This window comes from Bubalus kerabau, chromosome X, assembly GCF_029407905.1.
Source record: "Bubalus kerabau isolate K-KA32 ecotype Philippines breed swamp buffalo chromosome X, PCC_UOA_SB_1v2, whole genome shotgun sequence".
Classification (NCBI taxonomy): Eukaryota; Metazoa; Chordata; class Mammalia; order Artiodactyla; family Bovidae; genus Bubalus; species Bubalus kerabau.
In genome coordinates this window covers 119,564,098-119,588,084 of record NC_073647.1, presented here as the reverse complement: position 1 = coordinate 119,588,084, position 23,987 = coordinate 119,564,098, and the positions used below count along the sequence as shown (strand labels likewise).

Sequence of the window (23,987 nt, the reverse complement as noted above, 5' to 3'; positions counted from 1 at the left end):
TTATAATTTAGAAACCCAAACGGTTAGAGAAAAAAATCCCAAAGATTGCAATGCCTCCATTCTAATGCAAGGCTTCACTTACAGGATCTAATTTGTAGTGCACCCACCCAGCTCAGAGCTCCAACCCTTTGTCGTCTAGGATATTAGTGTTTACAGCCATGTAAGTGATTAATACTTTAATAAAAATGCACTCTTCAAATCATTAGGGTAATAATCATTTCATAATCCCCCCAAACTCTCAAACATAATCCTTTCTGGCCTTGACAATTTGACTTAAAACTGTCTACAGGTCTCTACCATTGCTTTATGAAGCAAGAAGTTTTTGTTACTGACACACTTCGGTTATTTCCCAGCATTGTGGTTTTGTATTGAGTTTAATACATAACATCTTTCTCTTGAGGTCTTCTGACTTTCCCAGCAAAGCCCAAGATAAAATCCAAAGAACTGCCTTATCCTTGCAACCTGAATGCTACAACCATTTTGCTCCTCCAATTCTTTCAAAACTGTGAACCTTATACCATGTACCAGGGAGAGGCCAGGTGCGCAGTGCATTGCTGGACCCAAACAAGGCATCTGGAGATGAAACAGCGCTGTGTGGGAAGGAAACCACTTCCTGGGCTTCTCCTGACCCTGACAACTCACAAATGCCCCTGGAGGGGGAGCTGACACCCACAATAATGTAGACCACAATATATTCCAGCAAATGTGACCCACAGGTCTTGCAGCTTGAGTTTATGTCTATTATTTTGAAATACAAAATTTTAATGAAAAAATTTCAAAATACAGGAGTGCACGTTGTCATTCAAATTCCATATGGGAGTGTGCCAAGGACAGAAAAGCCAAATTCGACCCTAATTCTTCTCGCAGAGGCGACCTGGGAAAAAAGCTTGGGAAAAGCACACAGCTTTCCAGATCTCCGTTATCTTGAAAGCGCCATAGTTGTATAGCATGCTATGCATTGTTATACATTCTGCTTTTCTATCTGTACGTCTTAGACATCATTTCCTATCACAGCATGGCAGCCTTACCTCCTTCTTTTTTAACAGTCATCCAATTCTCGGCAACATGGATGTGCTGTGATTGTTCAACCATTTCTCTCTCCATGGCCGCCTGCCAAGACTGCTGTGAACACCCTTCTGTGCACGCTCTGTGCCCTCGTACAGAGATCCAGGTTGATGTCCCTGAATACCCACTGTTTGCTTTAAAGCCCCCTCCGGGCGTGTCTTCTTAAATTAAATGCTGGCCACACCTTGTGGGTCATGGGATCTTAGTCCCCCACACCAGGGATTGAACCTGAGGCTCATGCAGTAAAAGTACTGAGTCCTAACCACTGGACCACCAGAGAATTCCCTGAATTCATTTAATTCATCAGAGCAGACAATAAATCCAGTAAGATGAGAGCTCATGTACCACTGTCCATACTGTACAAATCTTCACTTTTGCATCTACTTCAGTGCCTGGCATGTGGCTGACACTTGATAAATGTTTGTTTGGTAGATAAGGAAAAAATAAAGAGATACAAGAGGAATGAAACGAAAGTATTCATAACCTAAAGTTCCTAAGGTGAGAAACCAGATCTTAAATTGGTTAGTGAATCAAGATTTTATTTGATCTCAAGTTTTGCTACTTTATATCTAGAAACTATGAAACATTTCATGAAGTTTCTTAGTTTGGTTGTGGGGTGTTGCAAGATGAAAGAAAATTCCAACTGTATTACTGAAGTCTTCTAAAGGTATTCCATGAAATGAAGGGAGAAAGAAAAAGCAAGATTAAAGACCAAATAGTAGCATGAAAGATGAAAGCAGGAAGTTACAGGCATATGTGCATTCATCCAGGTTTTACACAATTACATTCAATGCATTTTAATGTAAAAATTCACGAAATATATCCCCCACCCCCATTCCTTAAAAATCACATCCTTGATGGGCAGCTGAGTAAGCAAAGCAGCAGGGCTTCACTTGGGCTCGGACTGGAAGCACTTTCTCCAGGCAGTGGGGAATGTGGCAAGCCTGTCCCTGAAGATCCAGGGGAAACATGGCCTAGCTCGGCACCGCTGTGCTTTTGTGCTTAGTCGCTCAGTCATCTCCAACTCTTTGCGACCCCATGGACTGTAGCCCACCAGGCTCCTCTTTCCATGGGGATTCTCCAGGCATGAATACTGGAGTGGGTTGCCATTTCCTTCTCCAGGGGATCTTCCCAACCCAGGGATCAAACCCAGGTTTCCTGCACTGCAGGCGGATTCTTTACCATCTCAGCTACCAGGAAAGCCCAAGAATATTAGAGTGGGTAGCCTATCCCTTCTCCAGGGGATCTTCCCAACCCAGGAATCAAACTGGGGTCTCCTGCATTGCAGGCAGATTCTTTACCAGCCGAGCTACAAGGGAAGCCCACTGGCTTTGGAGATGAGCAGACGTGGGGGAAGGTGAGGGTAAAGCAGATCCCACAGACCACAGCACACAACAGGCCAGGGGTTTGCAGTTCAAGAAACAAATAGGACAAAGCTGAAAGTGGATGACTTTTGGGGTAAGAGGAACAGAGTGAACTTGTGAAGTTGCTGAAAGAAAATGATGTCTTTGAACTTCCATAAGAATGTTCAAATTTCCTCCTTAAATTTCATAACAAAGGACCAGGCTTGGTTAACAATGTAATGAATATTTACATTATGAATACCTCTACACTATCAGCTGACCCTTCCGTTAAGGAATATTCATCAAGCACACACGGACCACACCCTGCGCTCAGCACTTGAAATAACTGAACAGAAAGAGCTGTGATACCAGCCTGGGCCCTCCCCCTAAGCTGTCAGTCAAGTTACTGTGTTCTCAGCCCAGTTCTCTGTCTTACCGTCTCAGGCTACCAGAAACGGGTACTCACAGTTCTGTACTAACTGGAAATGCTGGCAAGAAGGAAGGATTTCTATCTCAACATCAATACATCACAGCCCACCCATGGGCATCCTCATGATTGAGACTTTGAGGCAAGAGTGTGTGGGCCAATGGGCAGAGAACTCAGCATGGCCCTTCACAACAGGCCTGGCCGAACACAAGCCTAGTTACTGTTGAAGCTGTTAGAGTTTTAGGACCAGAAAAGAATGTCACCTTTTAAACAGCAACACAAAATGAAAAACAAAACCTGAAAAACAAACCACAACAAAAAAAACCCCTGGATGATAGCAAGTTTGGTACAAGAGTATCTAATATTTTTTGGTTGGTACAGATAACACCACGAAGCTTGTGAATGTTAAAAAAAAAAAAAAAAAATACTCCCGAAGAGTCAAAGGAAAGTCCAGGAAAAGACAACACAAATCCCTTTTTGTTTGAGTGGAGTACTCGGGATAGTTTTTCCTTTTGCCCAGAAAAGGATGCCTGAGATGGAAGCCTGGGCGACTTTCACAGAACACGCCTGATCTTTGTGGAAGGTCGACCTAAAATAGAAGAGAACATTTAATTTTCTTCATGAGGGAAAAAAGTAAAACACTGAATACCATTACTTTAATGAGCTTTTCTTATGAAAAGTAACAAGTTGCCATTATTAACGTCCAGCTAAGAGCAAGGCATCACTGCTAGCATTTTAGGACTGAAGCGCTTTTTGATTGTCATAAAGTTGATTCATGTCAGGCTAGCCGAATGACTTCAGGTATACTTGACTAAACAAAGCTGGCAGGGAGTTTATTTTGAATCAGTTCAGATGTGAGACCCATCAATTAGAAAGAGCACAAAGCTCCGTGTTCTTTCTTTCAAATAATAAGGACACAGTGAAACTTCAGATGAGACTGTGTGTGCTATGGCCTTACCTAAGGGAACAGACATCAAAGAGAAGAGGCCATTCAGTCCTTATTTAAACATCATATGCTTAACTCACCTCAGGCCTTCCCTTCAGGTGTCTACACCCCAGGTTCCTTTGAATCTGGTTTTAGATGCTGTTGATGGAGGCTGTCTAGCTTCTGCATATCTTCTGTCAGACCATTTCTAAGATCCTCATTGTTTCTTAGAAATTCTTTCACCACTTCCAGTTGGTTTAAGATCTGTACGAAGAAACCATACAATGCACAGCTTAGCTAATTTTATAGCAGACTTGAAATTCAGATGAAAAACTTACTAGCTCCAAGACTGAGTCCTGCTCCTGTGTCTACCAATAGCTGGTTTGGGGATCACACAAGGGAGTGTTTACTTGTCTCCTTAAATATTTTTGCTTTTAGGGGTTAATATCCAAAATATATAAAGAACTCATATGATTCAATAGCACAAAAACTACCCAAGTTAAAAATGGACAAAGGACCTGAACAGGCATTTTCCCAAAGAAAACATACAAATGGCCAACAGGTACATGAAAAGGTGCTCAATAGCACTAATCATCAGCGAAATGCAGGTTAAAACGACAATGAGGTATCACCTCACACCTGTTAGAATGGTCATCGTCAAAAAGAGAGAACAGATGCTGGTGAAGGTGTGGAGAAAAGGGATGCATGAGCACTGTTGGTAGAAATGTAAATTGGTGCAGCCACTTTGGAAAACAGTATGGAGGATCTTCAAAAAATTTAAAAAGGAACTACCATATGATTTAGAAATGTGACCTCTGGGAAGGTATTTGAAGACAATGAAAACATCATGCTGAAGAGATATCTACATCTACATGTTAATAGCAGCATAATTCACAATAGCTAAGACAAGGAAACAACGTGAGTGTCCATAAACTTACGAATGGATAAAGAAGATGTGGTACATATACACAATGGAATATTACTTGGCCATAAAAAGATGGAAATCCTATCATTTGAGACAATATGGATGGACCTGGAGGGCATTATGATAAGTTAAATAAGTCAAGCAGAGAGAGATAAATACTTCATGATCTCACATATATGTGGAATCTAAAACAAAAACAAAAAAATAAATTCTTAAGAAAAGAGACCAGATTTGCAGTTACCAGAGGTGGGCATGGGTAAGTGAGTAAATCTTAAGTGTTCTTACCACAAGGTAAAAACCATCTTTTTCCTTTTTTGGGCATCTATATGAGATGATGTCCTATAAATATAGGAAGTCCCCTAGAAAAAAATTTTTCAAGATTTTTTTTTTTTGGCTGTAAAACTTCCTGAATAGGTATATACCTATATGTGTGTGTGTTTATATACATATACACATAAACATATGTACATATGTATACATATACACATATACATAAATATGATATATATGTATATAAAAAAATAAAATGAAGCCCTTTCATTTTGAATTTTGTATCCATTTATTATAATTAAATATATATACATACATACATACGAGGGCTTCCCTGGTGGCTCAGTGGTAAAGAATCTACCTGTCAATGCAAGAGATGCACATACATACACATATATGTACGTACACACATATACAAATGTATACACAAACACATATAAGTGTATACACTCACACATATAGAGCTCTTTCATTTTGAATTTTGTACACATGTATGACTATTAAAAATGTCTACATATGTACATTTATTACTATTCAGTATTTATAAAATATATGTACCTATTCAGTAGCAGTAAATATACTGGTACAAAATTCAAAATGAACACAGGGTACAAGGTAAAAAGTTGGTTCTCTTTCACATCCTGTCCCAAGTCACTCAGCTCCTCTTAGAGGTGACCACAGTGAAGTTTCTTAGAGATGACCACAGTGAAGTTTCTTGTATCTCTTCCAGAGATACTCCATGCATTTACATGCGAACACATGTATATATATGTGCACACATTTTAAAAATTCCAGTTTTACTGCGATATAATGGGCACATACACATTTTACAGAAACACAAATGGCAGCATATTAGACGTTATTCAACTGATTTTTTTTTTCTGTATCAGAATATAAAGACTGGCCTCGTTTTTTTTTATGGCTAAACAGTTTTTTAGTTATGGATGTTTCGTATTTTAACATTATTTCAAGCCTTCTGCTAAGAGAAATGCTGCTGTAGTAACTAAGCTGGGACGTGTGTCATTTTGCATAAAGTGACAGGTTATTTGTAGGATCTACTTTTAGAAGCAGAATGGAGTTTTAATTAATAGAGTTTTCTGTTTTAATGTTAATAGATTTTGCCAAAACTGTCATCTCTAGAGGTTACAGCAATTTAAACTCCCATCAGTAACATACTTCCTGACATTTAAACGTAATATAAGTATGTACTCTCAGAATAGTACCACAGACACGTTTTCACTCAGCTTATCCCAGGATACCCTCAACTGGTCACTGTGCTTATTACAAATAGGAACGTTATTAACCTTTTGGGGTGTGGTGAAATTTTTTTTTAAATAAGGGACCCCCAATTCCAAACTAGGTCAAGATGATCAAAAAGTGATGGAGTACCCTACTCCTAGCAGAGTGGTGGTTCTTAAATTTTAGAGATGTACACAATTGATTCTGGTGCCGGGCGTCTAGAGGACCCAAGCAGGCGCCAGGTTGTGGCGTGAGAGAAGGAGACAGTCAGATGCAGAATAGTGGCTGCCAGAGATGGGAGGGAGGGGAAGACTGGCAGGGACTTGGGGCCAGGATGAACAGGGAACAAAGCTGAGGTCTTCCGGTAGGTTACTAAGTAGATGGGGATGTTCCCTTCAGCTGGAGCTGGGTTTTTTTTTTTTTTTTCTTTTTCCAATTTATTTTTATTTTTTGGCCATGCATATGTGATCTCAGTTCCCTGACCAGGGAATGAACTCGAGCCCCTGCAGTGGAAGTGCAGAGTCTGAACCACTGAACCACCAGGAAGTCCTAGCTGGAACTGTTTATTACATGGCTAGAAACAAGCCTACAGCCCCTGAAAGACTGCTGTTGCTGTTGTTTAGTCGCTAACTTGTGTCCAACTCTTCGTGACCCTATGGACTGTAGCCCACCAGGCTCCTCCGTCCATGGGATTTCTCAGGCAAGAATACTGGAGTGGGTTGCCATGCCCTCCTCCAGCAGATCTTTCTGACCCAGGGATCAAACTTGCCTCTCCTGCTTGGCAGGTGGATTCTTTACCACTGAGCCACCTGGGAAGCCCCGCCCGAAAGATGTGTGCTGTGCTTAGTTGCTCAGTCATGTCTGACTCTTTGTGACCCCATGGACTGCAGCTGGCCAGGCTCTTCCGTCCTTGGAAATTCTCCACGGAAGAATACATGCCCTCCTCCAGGGCATCTTCCTGACTCAGGAATCGAATTGGGGCCTCCCACATTGCAGGAGGATTCTTTACCAAGTGAGCCACCAGGGAAGCCCCTTAAATAATAAATTTGGAAGCCATAGAGATGTGCAATGAAGCTTATATCAGTGGTATTATTCACAGTGGACATTAGTCACGGTGGGTACTGCGCTGTTAGCGCTTATTGCCTGTGCCAGGCATTCTAGATGCAGCCCAGGGTCCTTCCCATTACTGCATTCCCGTCAGATGCCTGAGACCATGCTGGCCTGGTCTGTGCACTAAGATGGACTGGGGTCCTCCCTCCCCAGAGACCTTTTCATTTGATGTCTTGAGAGCTATGATCCTTTGTGCTGTCACCTCCTGACCCTCTCTGCTCTTGAAATGTGCTTCACAGAGATGATTATTTTAGCTTGGGGGGAGGATAGAGACAAAAGGAGTTTTTTTTAATTATCAAGAATGGGGAAGTCTTGTGCACCTTTATATGTTAAGTGGGAAGAGGAAGTAAAGATGGAAAAACTAAGTATTAGAAAAGTTATGGAATGCAGTAGGACAGACTTGGGTATTGAAGCCCAGCTCTGACTTTGGGCAAGACTTGACCTCTCAGAGCTTATTTCCATATATGCAAATATAGGATGACCATACATTTGCCAACCAGGATTCTTGCAAGGATTAGATATAATCTACTAAAAGCACATAGCACTACATCTGGTACATTCCTTCCTTCTGACAATTATTTAACAAAAGCATCGTGAGAGTTAAATGGATGACTTATAAGCTGGAATAAAGACTGCCAAGGAGAATTATCAACAACTTCAGATATGTAGATGATACCACTGTAATGGCAGAAAGCGAAGAGGAAGTAAAGAGTCTCTTGATGAGTGTGAAAGAAGAGAGTGAAAAAGCTGGCTTAAAACTCAACATTGAAAAAACTAAGATCATGGATCCAGACCCATGACTTCATGGCAAATAGATGGGGAAAAAGTGGAAGCAATGACAGATCGTATTTTCTTGGACTCCAAAATCACTGCGGACAGTGACTGTAGCCATGAAATTAAAAGATGCTTGCTCCTTGGAAGAAAAGCTATGACAAACCCAGACAGTGTTATTAAAAAGTGGAAATACCACTTTGCAAACGAAGATCCATGCAGTCAAAGTTATGGTTTTTCCAGCAGTCATGTACGAAAGTGAGAGGTGGACCATAAAGGCTCAATGCCGAAGAATTGATGCTTGTGAATTGTGCTGAAGACTCTTGAGAGTCCTTGGACTGCAAGGAGATCAAACCAGTCAATCCTAAAGGAAATCAATTCTGAATGTTCATTAGAAGGACTGATGTGGAAGCTGAAACTCCAATACTTTGGCCACCTGATGTGAAGAGCTGACTCATCGGAGAGGACCCTGATGCTGGGAAAGAATGAGGGCAGAAGGAGAAGGGGTCGACAGAGGATGAGACGGTTGGATGGCATCACCGACTCAATGGACATGAGTCTGAGCAAACTCCGGGAGATAGTGAAAGATAGGGAAGCCTGGCATGCTGCAGTTCATGGGGTCGCAGAGAGTCAGACGTGACTGTGTGACTGAACAATTCTGAGCCTACTATGTGCCTGGTAGGCACTATTCTAGGCAAAAGATGGTTAGTAAGTACTCTCAGCACTTAAGCCAAAACCCTTGCACTTGTCTTTGACGCCTTTCCTTCTCTCACACGCCATGTGTACCCCCGCTTCTCATCACCTCTACTCTTCACCCTTCCACCCTGGCCCGAACTCCCACCTCTCTGACCAGGTAACTGTGGCAGCCTCCTAACATCTCTCTGGTTCCATCTTTGGTCCCCAGCCCCGCATCCTCTACATGGCGCCAGTGTGCTCCTTTTATTGTCCTGCAGCGTTGCTGCCATCTCAGGAGGAAGAGCCTGCGTCCACCCAATGGCTCACAAGGCTTCCCTTCTATCTGCTCCTACCACACTCCCCCTACGCTGCTCATATCACCGTGCCCTCGGCCTGAATGCTCCTCCTCCAGATCTGCCACCTGTCCCCATTCGGCCACTCCTGATCCCCACACTCTGCTCCACACAGTCCTTCTCCTCTCTCTAAATGCCCCATCATTACTTATTACATGGACCGTTTACCATCTGTCTCTCCCAAGGGGACCTTTGTTTTGTTCACTGACGCACGCCAAGCTTCTAGAACTGTGCCTTGCACACGTCAGCACTCACTCATGAACTAAATCTGGACTTTAACGAATGGAGTGTCAATTACATCCTTTCCCCGCCTGCCTTGACTGCATTCTGTCGCAGTCCTTTCTCCCCAAGCTTCCCTATGAAAGTGGCTCCCCCACCAGGGTTTAAAAAATCAGTAATGATTTTAAAGAACAAACACGTGGACACAGAGGGGTAAGGGGAGGTTGTGATGAATAGGAGAGTAGGACTGACATGTATACACTAGCGTGTGTAAACCAGATGGCTAGTGGGAAGCTGCGGTATATAGCACAGGGAGCTCAGCTCGGTGCTCCGTGATCACCCAGAGGGGTGGGAAGGGACAGTGGGGGTGGGAGGGAGGCTCAAGAGGGACAGCATATATATATATATACATAGAGCTCATTCACTTCATTGCACAGCAGAAACACAACACTGCAAAGCAATTATTCTCCAATTTTAAAAAAAGGATGTGCAAGTTCTTTACATGTTTGTTAGCCATTTATGGTGCTCGACGTTCTTCCGCCGAACTTTGAGCCCCCGAGATCCTAACGAAGCAGGTGTGTGTGAAGGGCTCTTGGGTGGCACCTGCTGCTCCCATTGGGCTCTGAGGTGAACCACCCTAGCCCTGCAGCTTTAACAAACACCAGAAACATGCACCAAGAGTCCCATGCTCATAATACAACCACTGTATTTCTTGATTCCTTACTGCACGTTTTCTCATATTTTAACATCTCAAATGAGACTGCACTTTGCCATTCATAGCACGAGCTTGCATGCTAAGTTGCTTCAGTTGTGTCCAGCTCTGCAGCCCTATGGACTATAGCCCTCTGGGCTCCTCTGTCCATGGGATTCTCTAGACAAGAATACTGGAGTGGGTTGCCATGTCTTTCTCCAGGGGTCTTCCTGACCCAGGGATCGAATCCGTGTCTCTTAGTCTCCTGCATTGGCAGGTGGGGTTCTTTACCCCTAGCACCACCTGGGAAGCCCACCATGTATCTTACAGTAAATGAATAGCATTTTTTTTCTTTGAAAGTAACTGAATTAGTGACGTGTCATGCAATTCATAGTGTTTTACAGTCACTGAAATTTGGTTTATCAAATCCTCTGACTTTGGAGACTAACCCGAAAGAACGTGAATAATCATACATAGTGCTATAATTTCAAAAGAAGTCCGTTCCACGCATCGTGGATAGACAACCTGCAGCTTCTGAGATAACGTGCCAATCAAGCCAAACTTACATTCTGATCAATTGAAATATCAAAAGAAATGCCACGGTCTACTGAACAGAAAGCATGAAAAATGAGAATTTATCACCCCTATCTAGAGACTTTGGGACCCAGAGGACAAGTCAATTAACCCCAATTTCCTCTCTGTGAAATGGAGATAATGAGGGGTCAAAATTTCCAATTGCTAGCTCCTTGATGACATGACAGGAGACAGGATAACCACTGCGTGGCATGTGGGAAGGCAGGCTCAGGGTCAGAGTGGGGTGACCCCTGGGCCAGCCCTCATGCCCCAACCCTGAGGCCTCTCACCCAGCAGCACTTGCTCCTCAGGGTTGCTGTAAAGCAGCGAATTGCCAGGGTCCCTTCCCACTCTCAACTGGCAGAGACTCCTGGTTTCAGTGTGTTGCTACTGATGCATTTTGCTCTTTGTTACACAAACAGGAAAAGAACTGCAGCTCCCTCAAGGAAGAAGACAGAATTTCTGATGACTTGGGGTCCATGAGCCTGAGCCCCTGGTTTTCGTCTGTTGGCTGACTTTGGGGGTTAGTTCTAATGGCATTTTCAAATAAAGCCAGATGAAACAGACGGATTTAGAAAACAGATTTCACAGTCTTAATCATCATCTTAAATACCTATTGTGTGCCACGGTGGGGGTGCCCCCAAACCAGTGGTATCCAGTCCCTGTGCCAAAGGAGCCCATCAAGCTGAGTGAAACACCTGGGTCAGGGTCGGGCAACTTAACAAAGGCACATGGACCAGCACGGAGCCTGGCCTCAAAAAGGAGTACATACTTTGTATTAAAACATGCTGTGTTTTATACGACAGCCTGGATGGGAGGGGAGATTGGGGGACAATGCGTGCGTGCTCACTTTAGTCATATCCGACTCTTTGTGACCCCACTGACTGTAGCCTGCCAGGCTCCTCTGTCCATGGGATTCTCCAGGCAAGAATACCGGAGTGGGTTGCCATGCCCTTTTCTAGGGGATCTTCCTGACCCAGGGACTGAACTTGCGTCTCCATCTCCCGCATTGGCAGCAGGCTCTTCACCACTAGAGCACTTGGGGGAGAACAGATACATGTATATGTATTGCTGAGTCCCTTTGCTGTTCACCTGAAACTATGATAACGTTATTCACTGGCTGTATTCCAACACAAAATAAGCAAGTTAAAAAAAAGTAAAGTTCAAAATCAGCCTATTAAAAAAATAAATAAACCACGCTGTGTTTAACAAGGTAATCAGCAAAACTACTTTCCTTGGACAAGGTGGAATGGACAGATAAAATGACCTGTCCAAGATCTCCTGGGAATCTGGAATTCTAATCCAGCAGGATATTTCTAAGCCTTACAACAATATAATTCTATTATTGTTAATTTTTCTTAATACCTTGCCTGCAACAAAGGAGATTCCTAGTTCTTGTACTTGAGATGCTCATTAGCCTGCAGTGTCCAGAGCTAGAAGCCTTGTTGATCCTTCAACCTTTGCCAGCTCCTGCTGGGTCCAAGAAATCTCACCGGCAACTACAAGCCATCAGCTTTGCCCGGCAGTGCCTCCAGAACTTAGCTCACTGCCTCCTGCACACCTCTAGCTTATGTCCTTTTTCTCTCATCCTCATACAACTGCAAGAGCCTCTTGACTTGTCTTCAACCTCTGACTGCACTAAGACTTCACTTTGCAAAAGCCATTATCTAATCTATTTCTTTTACTCTCTCTTGCTTTAAAACCTGTTGGCTGCCGACTGCTTTGGTAGAATAAGGTCCAAACCTCTTAGTGTGGTACAGAAAACCTTTCAAAATGTGGCTTTGACTTGCCAGACCACCCTCACACCTGACCACACCTCCCTCCCACACTGCTTCATCATTGTCCGGCCCAGGCTAGTCTTTCATGCCTTGGCAAGTGCTGTTTCTTCTGCCAAGAACACCCTTCTGCTCTTGCCAATTTTCCAAACTCTGATTTGATTCTTAGTCCCAGTGATGGACAGGGAGGCCTGGCTGCAGTCCATGGGGCTGCAAACAGGCGGACACGACTGAGCGACTGAACCACCACCACCACCACCACCACCAGTGAAACAGCACCTCTCAGCAAAGCTGGTTTTGCAACCCCTTCTCCCCACCTTGACCTGCAGAAACTCCCCAGTGCCTGAGGCTCAAGATTCCGTGGTCACCCTTCCTGTGGTTTTCCACTCAGTGGCATCCAAATGTTTGCTGATCAAGTGAAAATATTTAAGGGTAACAGTATTTTATGCCAAAAGAATATTCATGTCTGGAAATTATTTGACTTATCAGAAACATAACCGGTGACAAGTTAAAATGAGCTACTCTTCCCCCCCTGGGGCCTTTCTTTGCTTTGTTTACTCACATAGAGGATATAGTACTTTTATTTTTTTTTTTTACCTCTTCAGGCAACACCTCTTGTTCTTTTACTTGAAGATAGAGCTCTTGAAGTTTTTCCTTTAGTAATTCCATTTCTATCTCGTTCACTTGGCTCTCACTCAGGTAAACTCCTTTGTCACACCCATCTCGCTGATCTTCCTCAGGGATGTAAACAGCCCAGTCAGATGTCAACAGCTGTTGGGTTACCAAAGAAATAGATGAACTGAATGGAAAATATATTAAAAAAAAAAGAGAGAGAGAGAGAGATATTCCACTGGGTTACATAAACGTGAAAGGGAAAGTCACTCAGTCATGTCCAACTCTTTGCAACCCCATGGACTATACAGTCCATGGAATTCACCAGACAAGAACACTGGAGTGGGTAGCCATTCTCTTCTCCAGGGGATCTTCCCAACCCAGGAATCGAACCCAGGTCTCCTGCATTGCAGGAGGATTCTTTACTATCTGAGCCACCAGGGAAGCCCAAGAATACTGGAGTGGGTAGCCTATCCCTTCTCCAGGGGATTTTCCCAACCTAGGAATCGAATCTGGAGAAGGCAATGGCAACCCACTCCAGTACTCTTGCCTGGAAAATCCCATGAATGGAGGAGCCTGGTAGGCTATAGTCCATAGGATCGCTAAGAGTCAGACACGACTGAGCGACTTCACTTTCACTTTTCACTTTCATGCATTGGAGAAGGAAATGGCAACCCACTCCAGTGTTCTTGCCTGGAGAATCCCAGGGACGGGGGAGCCTGGTGGGCTGCCATCTATGGGGTTGTACAGAGTCGGACACGACTGAAGCGACTTAGCAGCGACAGCAGCAGGAATCGAATCAGGGTCTCCTGCATTGCAGGTGGATGCTTTACCAGCTGATCTACCAGGGAAGAATTTATAATTAAACATTGTTCACTGGATCCATTCTAATACCATCCCGTGACCACAGAAAAGCTGCTCAGATGAATCACAATTCTGACTTCATGTCAACATGCTTACATTCTAAACATGCTTACATTCTAAAATTTTGTTTAAATCTAATAAGCTTTAAATTCTAAATAAGTGACTGTGAACTGTACTATATGATGATCTTTTACTTTTATCTAGCTTGTTTCACTTTTTCTATTTCATATTCAGTACTCCATTTGATTTAGTTTATATTTTCTAATTTCTCCATGTCTTTGTTTTTTGATATTCTTTCTGAAGCTTTGGTATACATATATATATAAATAATAAGTATGATATATACATTTTAAGAAAACTTATGAATAAGAAAACTTATGAATTTTAGTTTTATGAAAACTAAAAACTTTATGACATTTTGATTCCACTTGTTTGACTTAGTATGAATAGAATGCTAGATTTCTAATTTAAAAAATAGATATGCAACAAGTAACAAAGGTTTACTGTATAGTACAGGGAACCACAGTCAATATCTTGTAATAACCTATAATGGAAAATAATTTCAAAAATAATATACATGTGTATGTATAACTGAATCATCTTGCTGTGCACCTGAAACATTGTACGTCAACTATACTTCAATAAAATATATATATTAAGAAAAATAAATAAATAAGTGGCTGCGGATCCTTTTACCTCCCCTTAGTTCTTTAGGCCAGAACTGCTAAATGTAATTTTTACCTCTTCTATTTGGGAGTATACCGCCACAATCTCTGGGATATTTTTGAATTCATTTAGAAAATTTTGGATCTTCATCTGAAAATCTCGTAGCCATACAGAAGATACTTTCATCTCTGAAGAGTGCATGATCTCGTTACGACACTTAATCACCTACAGAAAGACAAAAAAAAAAGAGAGAGAGAGAGAAACCTTCAAAATCCAACAGTGGGGTACACTGAGATTCTGGAGCTCCAGAGAAAAATCACAGAAAGGCCTTGTTCATTCTAAAATCCACAAGTGTGTGGCCTGCAGGTGTTGCCAAGGCTTATTCAACCCCTGTCATTTGAAGACTAAATTAATCAAGGTAAGAAATATAAACAAGCATACAACTGTCCTGAGTCCTTGAACTCTTGGGTGAATCTCTCTTACACAATCCTCCAAATGCCCTAACTTAAAAACACCTGCCAGGGTCTCCGTAGTGGTTCTGTGGTTCAGCCTTGCAATGCAGGGGACACTGGTTCCATCCCTGGTCTGGGAAGATCCTACATGCCTCCATGGTGATGGGCATGGGCAGCTGAGCCCATGCCCTACAACTCCGGACCCTGCATTCTGAATCCCGTGACTGCAACAACTGAGCCCATGCACCACAACTACTGAAGCCCTAGAGCCCACGCTCCATGAGAGGCCACCACAATGAGAAGCCCGCACACTGTGACTAGAGAGGAGCCCCTGCTTGCTGCAACTAGAGAGAAGCCCACACAGCAACGAAAACCCAGCAGAGCCAAAAATAAATACATATTTTTTAAAAAACCTGCCAAAGAGCCAATGCTACTGGCTTTGAGAATACCCAAAGGCTGAAGCAGACAATGCAAAAATCTTTTTAATATGAATATATAATTCCTGCCCAGTCTTCCACATTCTTGATGAAAAGCTATCAAAGGGGTCAGTTTTTTATTGTGATAGTTTTTGTCTTTGCTGATGGTAAAGGACTCTCAGTCCCTTTGGCTGCTGGCATGCTAGCAAAATATACATGCATTTCTGCACATATTATAAATAATCTGTGTGTGCCATATACACTTTTTAATGATCCTCAGAATAACAAATGCACCAGAGCTGTCCTCTGGTGACACAGAGACAGCTGAAATCTCCCAGAGGATGTCTGACAAGCACAGCGATCTGTTCTGACACTGTTTATCCACTAACGTTTATGTTTTCTTTAGGTCAAGGTAACTTGGTCTTGCAACTGTTTACGCTTCCCTGGTGGCTCAGATGGTAAAGAACCTGCCTGAAATTTGGGAGCTGCTGCTGCTAAGTCACTTCAGTCGTGTCCGACTCTGTGCGACCCCATAGACGGCAGCCCACCAGGCTCCCCCGTCCCTGGGATTCTCCAGGCAAGAACACTGGAGTGGGTTGCCATTTCCTTCTCCAATGCATGAAAGTGAAAAGTGAAAGTGAAGTTGCTCAGTCGTGTCTGACTCTTCGCGACCCCATGGACTGCAGCCTACCAGGCTCCTCCGTCCATGGGATTTTCCAGGCAAAAGTACTGGAGTGGGGTGCCATTGCCTTCTCCAGAAATTTGGGAGACCCAGGTTCAATCCCTGGGTCAGGAAGATCCCCTGGAAAAGGTAATGGCTACCCACTCCAGTACTGCCTGGGAGATTCTTTGGACAGAGGAGCCTGGAGGGCTATAGTCCATAGAGTCGCAAAGAGTCAGACACGACTGAATGACTAACACTTTCACTTTCAACTTGGTCTTTCAACTGTTAGCCAATGAGATTGAGAAGGGCAGGACTCAAATACTGGCATCCAATGGAGAGAATGATGCATTGCTCTGTATTTGTTTTTTTAATATGGAAAATCAGTTTGCCTCAGTTTATGACAGAACAGGGAGGAGAAATTTGAGGTTTGCCAGTTTAGCAACACACAGTACAATGGCAAGTTGTTGTTTAACAACTTGGGAAAGTTCAATCAGGGAGAGCTGAAGGGTCAGCTGCTTTCACACGGGGGTTCCGGACATCACAGCAGGTACATGTGACGAGAACGCCGCTCACCTGCTCAGCAATGCCAACGGTGGACCTAAGTCTAACGCTACTCTGTGCACCACTGTCTGGGGAAAAGACTGAGCTCCACCCACATGGCTGCTTTAGCAACACAGGGTGTGGTTCCTGCTTGGCAGCATCTGCTTGGCAATCTGAGGGTTCTTACCTCTGTGACTTTTCTTCGATCAACCACAAAGTGATCACAGGAGTTGATGAGATTCAGAAGAGCAACTGCGTCACATTCCTCGGGTCCCGTTTTGTCTGCCAGTCCTCGGGGCATGAAGGCCTGCAGCAGGGGAGGCCCAAGAGGCTCATGAGTCTCCTCCAAGCCAAAGAGACATCTATCTACACGGGGCTAGCGGAACAAAAAAACGTTATCTGCCTGTTCCCCCAGGGACGACCGAAACTCTCTTGCTGAAGTTAAATTAGAGCCTCATGAGTCCACAATGCAAGTCGGGAAACAGTGCGGCAGCCAAGCCTCAGCCCAGGGCAGTAACTGAAGAGCTGCTTTATCTGTCCCCCTGCTAGTAGAGGCACTTCCACACCTGACCTAACTGTCCTTTCTTAATGGCATATAAGCAGGAGGCAGGCGTAGGAAGCAGGCTTCCCCGGTGGCTCAGTGGTAAAAGAATCTGCCTGCAAGGCAGGAGACTGGGGTTCGATCCCTGGGTTGGGAAGATTCCCCTGGAGAAGAGAATGGCTACCCACTCCAGTGCTCTTGCCTGGAGAATTCCCATAGACAGAAGAGCCTGGCAGGCTACATTCCACAGCAGGGTGCAAAGAATCAGACAGGACTGAGCATGCAAAGAAAGAAAGGGGTAGAAAACACCCTTTTTTTCCCCCTTAAGTTTCAGTGGCTGAGTTGTTAAGATAAAACTAATAGTTGCTCCAAAGTGAAAGTTCAGTATGGTGGTAGAATGTGAAGAGTTTGGGCTTTGGAATGTGACAGAGCTGGGCTGCAAAACACTCTTCTGCCACCTGTCAACTGCATGACCTTGGGCTAGTTATCTATCCTTGGATCCCTCATCAGTAAACGGGGGATAACTGTCCTCATCTACCTTGAAGGATGTTTTGAGAATTAAATGAGTCAATGCTGGTAAAGCACTTGCATGGTGCCTGGCACATGAGGATGCTGCTGCTGCTAAGTCGCTTCAGTCGTGTCCGACTCTGTGCGACCCCATAGACGGCAGCCCACCAGGCTCCCCGTCCCTGGGATTCTCCAGGCAAGAACACTGGAGTGGGTTGCCATTTCCTTCTCCAATGCATGAAAGTGAAAAGTGAAAGTGAAGTCGCTCAGTCGTGTCTGATTCTTCACGACCCCATGGACTGCAGCCTACCAGGCTCCTCCATCCATGGGATTTTCCAGGCAAGAGTACTGGAGTGGGGTGCCATTGCCTTCTCCGGGCACATGAGAATACCCAGGCCACAAATGTTGGCAATTATGATGCTGATGGTGCAAGGTAAGCAGAACCTACATAGGCATTACAGATGGAGTCCCAGGGTGTGAGATACTAGATCCAACAGAATGGCCTCATTCTAGCATGATCTTGCATTGGTAGGATTTTATGGTGTGGACCCCCAAACTGGTGTTTTAACAAGGCTTGGGTTTACTTCTTTCCTGAAATATTTCCAAATTTACGTCTGAATGCACCAACTTTCAGATCAGATCAGTCGCTCAGTCGTGTCCAACTCTTTGCGACCCCATGAATCACAGCACGCCAGGCCTTGCTGTCCTCAGTATCCTATCATTTTGCCTTTTCATACTGTTCATGGGGTTCTCAAGGCAAGAATACCAAGCCACAAAAGAGTACATTCCTGCTAAGGGACTAAAAGAGATGACATATGAAAAATGACTCGCAAAAAGAACTCTAAATAAAGAGACCTGCTGCCTTGACTACAAACACGTTTCTGTAGGCAGGCAACCAGCCACTTCCTATAGTGCTGCTCATAGTGCTATTTTGAAAAAGGCACGTGGCAGGGGCTAACGCCCAGCAAGGAGAATCAGGGCTCTGTTCCTGACGGTGGTTGAATGACACACCCTGGCCTCACATGACTGAGAATTTGTATACTGTACACTACATGAAAGTGTCAGTTGCTCAGTTGTGTCCGACTCTGCGACCCCCTGGACTGTAAGGGACTACAGCCCTCTAGGCTCCTCTGTCCATGGAATTCTCCAGGGTATCTTTCTGACCCAGGGATCAAACCCACGTCTCCCACATCTCCTGCACTGCAGGCGGATTCTTTACCATCTTAGCCACCAGGGAAGCTCCCGTCACTGTCTCTATCTTAACAGACATTGCCATGTCCCAACCCACTGAAAGAAGTGGATTATGGATGCTGCAAATGTTAACCAAAAACTTAACTAATGTATCACGGGCCAATTCATTTGAAGAAATGATGAAATGGAGAGGAAACGAAGAAAAGAAACATGGCTGAGAGGGCCATCCAAAGTGAGAGGGGCCTTAGTTGACTCAAGACCAGGCAGTTTCTCTTGCCCCTTACAAGGTATGTCCAGTCTGGCATTTTCTCACCAAAATAAACCTCTACGTGAAAGTTTCTCCACATGAAGATTTTATTCTAGTACTTTTTCTGTTCTTCGGAACCAGAAGCCAATGAGGAGGCTCCACTGCCTCCCTGCCGCTGACATCTGTTTCTTAAAATGGCATCGACCACTGCTGCCTTCCAAATGTGACGGGCACAGGGTCAGAAACACACCTGATTGCCTCTCACTACCCACTCCTGAGGGGCTTCCCAGGTGGCACACTGCTAAAGATCCTGCCTGCCAATGCAGGAGACATAAGAGACCCGGGTTCGATCCCTGGGTTGGGAAGATCCCCCAGAGGAGGGCATGGCAACCCACTCCAATATTCTTGCCTGGAGAATCCCATGGACAGAGGAGCCTGGTGGGCTACAGTCCACGGGATCGCAAAGAGTCAGACATGATTTAGCATGCGTGCATGGACCCCCTTCTGTCTCTTCACTGAGTAGTAGGAGAAGAGGCTGGAGAAATAAACAGGGGCCAGAACATGCTGGGCCTTACTGGCCTCGACATGGAGTCTGGAGTTTATTCTAAGGACATCAGGAAGCCATCCAAGGATTTTGGGCAAGCGAAGAAAAGTGATCTAATTCCCACAGGAAGACTGCACATCCTCCATCAAGGGTGAACAGAGCAGCAGAGGCAGCCAGGTGGGAGGCTGGCAGGAGAAGGGGTCGAGAGCCGTGACCTAGAGAGGGTGAGGAGGATTCCAAAAATAATCTGCAAGTACAAATAAGAGGGGGAGAGGAGGGAAGAGATGAAGCAAGAATGATTATAGGTGGTTGGTGGTGGGGCATGGGGACAGGCTGGGAGGGGGAGATGAAGAGTCCAGCTTGAGAAGACAAAGTGCCCAGGAATTGAGGAAGTGAAAGAGTCACGTAGCAGAGATGGGCCTCCGGAGCACAGAAGAGAGCAGAGAGCTGTTCTGTCGGCAGAAATATAATATTTAATATCTCACTCCACAGGCCTGAGCAATATCCACCCGGGGAGGAGAAGCGGGGGACAGAAGAGGCCCAAGGAAGGCTAACCGACATTCAGAAGGAGCCTGAGGAGGAGGAGTTGGGGGGACAGAAGGATACTCGGAGAGGAAGATGTCTCACGGCCGGGACTGTTTCAAGAAGAGGAGTGGCCGGCAGTGTGGTAGTGCTGAATATCTGAGAGGCAGGAAGGAGGAGGCTGGAGAGCTGAAGGTCACGTGTGCCTCTGACTAGATAGATGCAGTGGAGGGGCAGGGGTGGCAGAAGCCAGAGGGTAATGGGTTGAAGAGTCAATGGGACTGGAGGAAAAGAGAATTAGGCATAACGCACTTTTTGAGAGGTTCTACTGGGAATACATATGGGAGGCTGTTAGAGAAATGGGGAGACAGCAGAAGGTAATGGATAAGGGGAGCTTTCATTTCTTTCTACAGTTTATTTTCCAAGTGTTTATTCAATTTTTTTTTAAAAAAAAACCAGCTTTACTAAGATGTAATTCATATACTATATAATTCACCCATTTAAAAGTATACAGCTCTTTGCAATGACATGGATGGACTGTGAGGGCATTATGCTAAGTGAAATGTCACAGAAAGACAAATACCATATGATCTCACTTATATCTGGAACCTAAAATAAACCCCCAAACCCGAGCTTATAGATGCAGAGAAGAGACTGGTGGTTGCCAGAGGTGGGGGAGGGTGGAGGAAGGGGGCAAAATGGGTGAAGCAAAAGTTACCAACTTCTGGTCTTAAAATAAGGAAGTCCTGGGGATGTAGTATTTGAAAGTTGCTAAGAGAGTAGGTCTTAAAAGTTTGCATCAGAAGGAAAAAAAGATTGTAACCCCACATGGTAATGGATGTTAGCTAGACTTATCATGATAACCATTTCACAAAGCATATATCAAATCATTATGTTGTATGCTTGAAACTAACTACACCTCATTAAAAAAAAAATGAAGCATTTACAGTTCATTGGTTTTTAGTATATTCAAAGTTGTGCAACCATTGCCACAGTTGATTTTAGGACATTTTCATCACCCCCCAAAAGAAACCCTCTAGCCATCAACTATTGCCCCCTCTTCTCCTCCAGGCCCTGGCAACACTAGTCTACTGTCTGCCTCTATAGATTTGCCTGTTCTGGACACTGCATATAAACGGAATCATACACTATATGACTGGCTTCTTTCATGTTTTCAAGGTTCAAGAAAAGATATAGCATGTATCAGTACTTCACCCTCTGCCCCCATTAGTATCTTTATGTTACAAATACTTAATTTCTTTTTACGGCTAAATAATATTCCATTGTCCGGACAGACCACATTTTGCTTACCCATTCATCAGTTGATGGACATTTGTGTTGTTTCAACCTCTTGGCTAGTGTGTATACTACTACTTCTGTGAATATCTGTGCACAGGTTTTTGGGCAGCTGTGTGTTTCAATTTCACTGAGTATGTACCTAGGAATGGCACTGCTAAGTCATAGAGTAACTCTATATTTAATCTCTTTTCTTTTAAAAAACTGAATAAACCAAGGCAATACTAAGACTATTTGGACAGTGATGAGAGTAAGCTGGCAGGTCAGAAGAGTAGATAACTGGAGACTCAAAGTCGTTGGGCAGGTGGGAGGGGATAAGGTCCAACACTCAAGTGGAGGGACAGGGCGGTAAGAGGAGAGATGCCCTTCCTCCTTTGTAGCAGAAGGAAGAAGATGGTGCACGTGGAGATAGGTTGGTAAGTCTGGTAGAAAGACAAGGAAGCATATATCTGGGGCTATCTGTAAACTCCAGGAAGCGAGAGCAAGATTAGAAGCTGGGATCGAGGGTGGAGGGAAGGGCAGTAACAGCTGTATCTGGGAAACAGGAGCCTACCCAGAGACAGAGCCAGATGGCAGGGGGCTGGGGGGAGCTGATGATTAAGAACTGAAAGTGAAACTGATCAGCTTGCTTGGAGCTGAAGTAGAGGATGCTGTCAGGAAGGCTGGAGTTGGGGCCTGGCCAATGCAGAGAAAGGAGAATAAAGGCCGAGAAAACTGCAAAGGACTAAACAGAATGATGGACCATGGAATCTGGGCTAGCCGAGGAGACAAAGGACATGGGGAGGGCCAAGGCTGCTGGGGACTGGGAAAGCAGGGGAAACCTCAGAGCTGTGAACATTGTATAGGGACAAGGGGCTAAGCCTGGGGTGGGAGATATTAACAAGTGTGCTAAGAGTAAGGAGGCTGCTCGGCAGCACAGCTCTCTGTGCTGACGCGGCCCCAGATGTGAGCCTGCAAGTGGGAGGCTGAGGTGGATGAAATCAGAGGATGTTCAAGCGGGGAGTCTAGAAACTGAGAAGATGGGGTTGGAAAGGTCTGCGGGTGACAGCAATGATGAGGGGAAAGAGTGGCAGAAACAGGTGGCAAGGGCTTCAAGTGGATTCTGAGGGCATGAAAGCAGCGGCTGAGGGACCTTCACTCTACACCAGTAAAGGGTAGAGTTTTAAGTCTTCTCCAGGTAAAAGAAGCTGGCAATTCTATGACAGCAACCAAAAAAAAAAAAAAAGAGAGAGAGAGAGAGACAGAGAGGAAGAGGGTGTAATGATTGCTCCTTGACAGCCAGAAGTCTGGGGGTCACTGATATAGTCCAATTTCCTCATTTTTGAGGTTAGAGAACAGAGGCTGGCCCAGGGCTGCACTTCTGATTCGGGCTTCCCAGGCACCTCCAAAGGTGAATGCAGGTTCGGAGGTGACTTTGACAGGTCCCTCCCACCCCCTACTGGGCTTCTGGCAAATACCAAAAAGTCAAAAAAATTCCTCCATCTGCCCAGCTAGTGAGTCACAGCGCCAAGACCTAAAAACAGGCCTAATAACCCACCCCCTTCTATCTTGCTGCCTACCCCAACCCGCCTCCCCAAAGTTTTATGCCTTAGCTGCGCACTCACGGTCCTTTCTATCTTTGCCCCAACTTTCTTTTCTTTATTCTGCCATCTTCATGGCACCCTACAGACAAAACGAGCAATTCAGGAAGCCTACTCTCATAAACGCCTTGCCTGCTCTTTCCTCTGTGCCGGTGCTCAGGATGCTCACTCCACACCTTGCCCCAGCTACAACTGTTGAAATCTTCTACTTCACCAAGCTGCGCTGGGTCCGATATAAACAGCCCTGAACCACCTAGACACTAGATCAAAAGCCCAATCTCTCTCTCTGAATCGGCTTGTGAGGCTACAGCTTCCATAGAGACCGGACAGAAGCCCCGGGCTCCAGGTAACGCTTACCTGGTAGGCCAACTCCTTCTACCCTCCCGACCGCAGATGCTTACCTTGGCCACCTCCCAGGCGTCGACCGGCCACAAGGCCGGCCGGCAGTTTCCCCAGTGGACGTCTCCATTTCTGTTGGTGTGATGTTTCAAAATCTCCCGTTTCCACTCTGCGCACACCTGACACTGAGGCTGAAACTACAGGGGGCGGCGGTGAGGAGGGGCCCGGGAGGGAGGGGCGGCATCTGGGCTTCGGAGCCTCGGGTAACGCGGTCGGTTCGGCTCCGGGGAGGGCACGAGACACTGCGCCCAGGGAAGGGGGCGGGGTGAGGGGCGACGGTCAAGACCACGGGCCAGGTGCTCACCTGGCGGGCGCGAGGGCTGCACCGCGAGCCGCCGCTGCAGGCGGCGCGGGGGCCCAGGCCGGGGGCGGCGGCGAGCAGCCTGCTGTGGAAGGCGAGCATCTCGCGGCCGACGAAGCCCTGCAAACAGCCACGCAGCAGCAAAAGACAGTAGCCCGCTTTCACCCAGTTCTTATACTCGGCGCAGTTGAGGCGCACGGCCAGCTCAGAGAGCACCATGTCCAGACCTGGCCGGCGCGGCTACCGGGTGAGGGGCGGGGCGGACTGCCGTGCGCAGGCGCAGA

General features: G+C 45.3%; 1 protein-coding gene across 3 annotated transcripts; it reads right to left on the bottom strand.

The window, feature by feature from the left end:
- Positions 1 to 1,583: 1,583 nt before the first annotated feature.
- Positions 1,584 to 23,987, bottom strand: CXHXorf38 (chromosome X CXorf38 homolog). 3 transcript variants are annotated; one of them, XM_055564893.1, is made up of 7 exons: positions 23,707 to 23,985; positions 23,405 to 23,539; positions 16,763 to 16,882; positions 14,579 to 14,728; positions 12,959 to 13,132; positions 3,862 to 4,024; positions 1,584 to 3,424 (listed from the first exon to the last, which is right to left on the bottom strand). In XM_055564893.1, the coding sequence occupies exons 1-6, from the start codon at positions 23,920 to 23,922 to the stop codon at positions 3,884 to 3,886; spliced, it is 936 nt and encodes a 311-aa protein (XP_055420868.1). In that variant the 5' UTR covers positions 23,923 to 23,985; the 3' UTR covers positions 1,584 to 3,424; positions 3,862 to 3,883. The 3 variants fall into 3 exon arrangements, with proteins under 3 accessions (XP_055420868.1, XP_055420870.1, XP_055420869.1); XM_055564895.1 differs by lacking the exon at positions 14,579 to 14,728 and having other exon boundaries at positions 23,707 to 23,987; XM_055564894.1 differs by lacking the exon at positions 23,405 to 23,539 and having other exon boundaries at positions 23,707 to 23,986.

Bases quoted from the DNA above. Each gene is read 5' to 3' on its own strand.
- CXHXorf38 (XM_055564893.1), bottom strand. From the start codon at position 23,922: ATGGTGCTCTCTGAGCTGGCCGTGCGCCTCAACTGCGCCGAGTATAAG. The intron at 23,540-23,706 runs GTGAGCACCTGG...CGCCCCCTGTAG, and splicing joins GCAGCCCTCGCGCCCGCCAG to TTTCAGCCTCAGTGTCAGGT. The intron at 4,025-12,958 runs GTAAAAAAAAAA...TTCTTCGTACAG, and splicing joins AAGAGGTGTTGCCTGAAGAG to ATCTTAAACCAACTGGAAGT.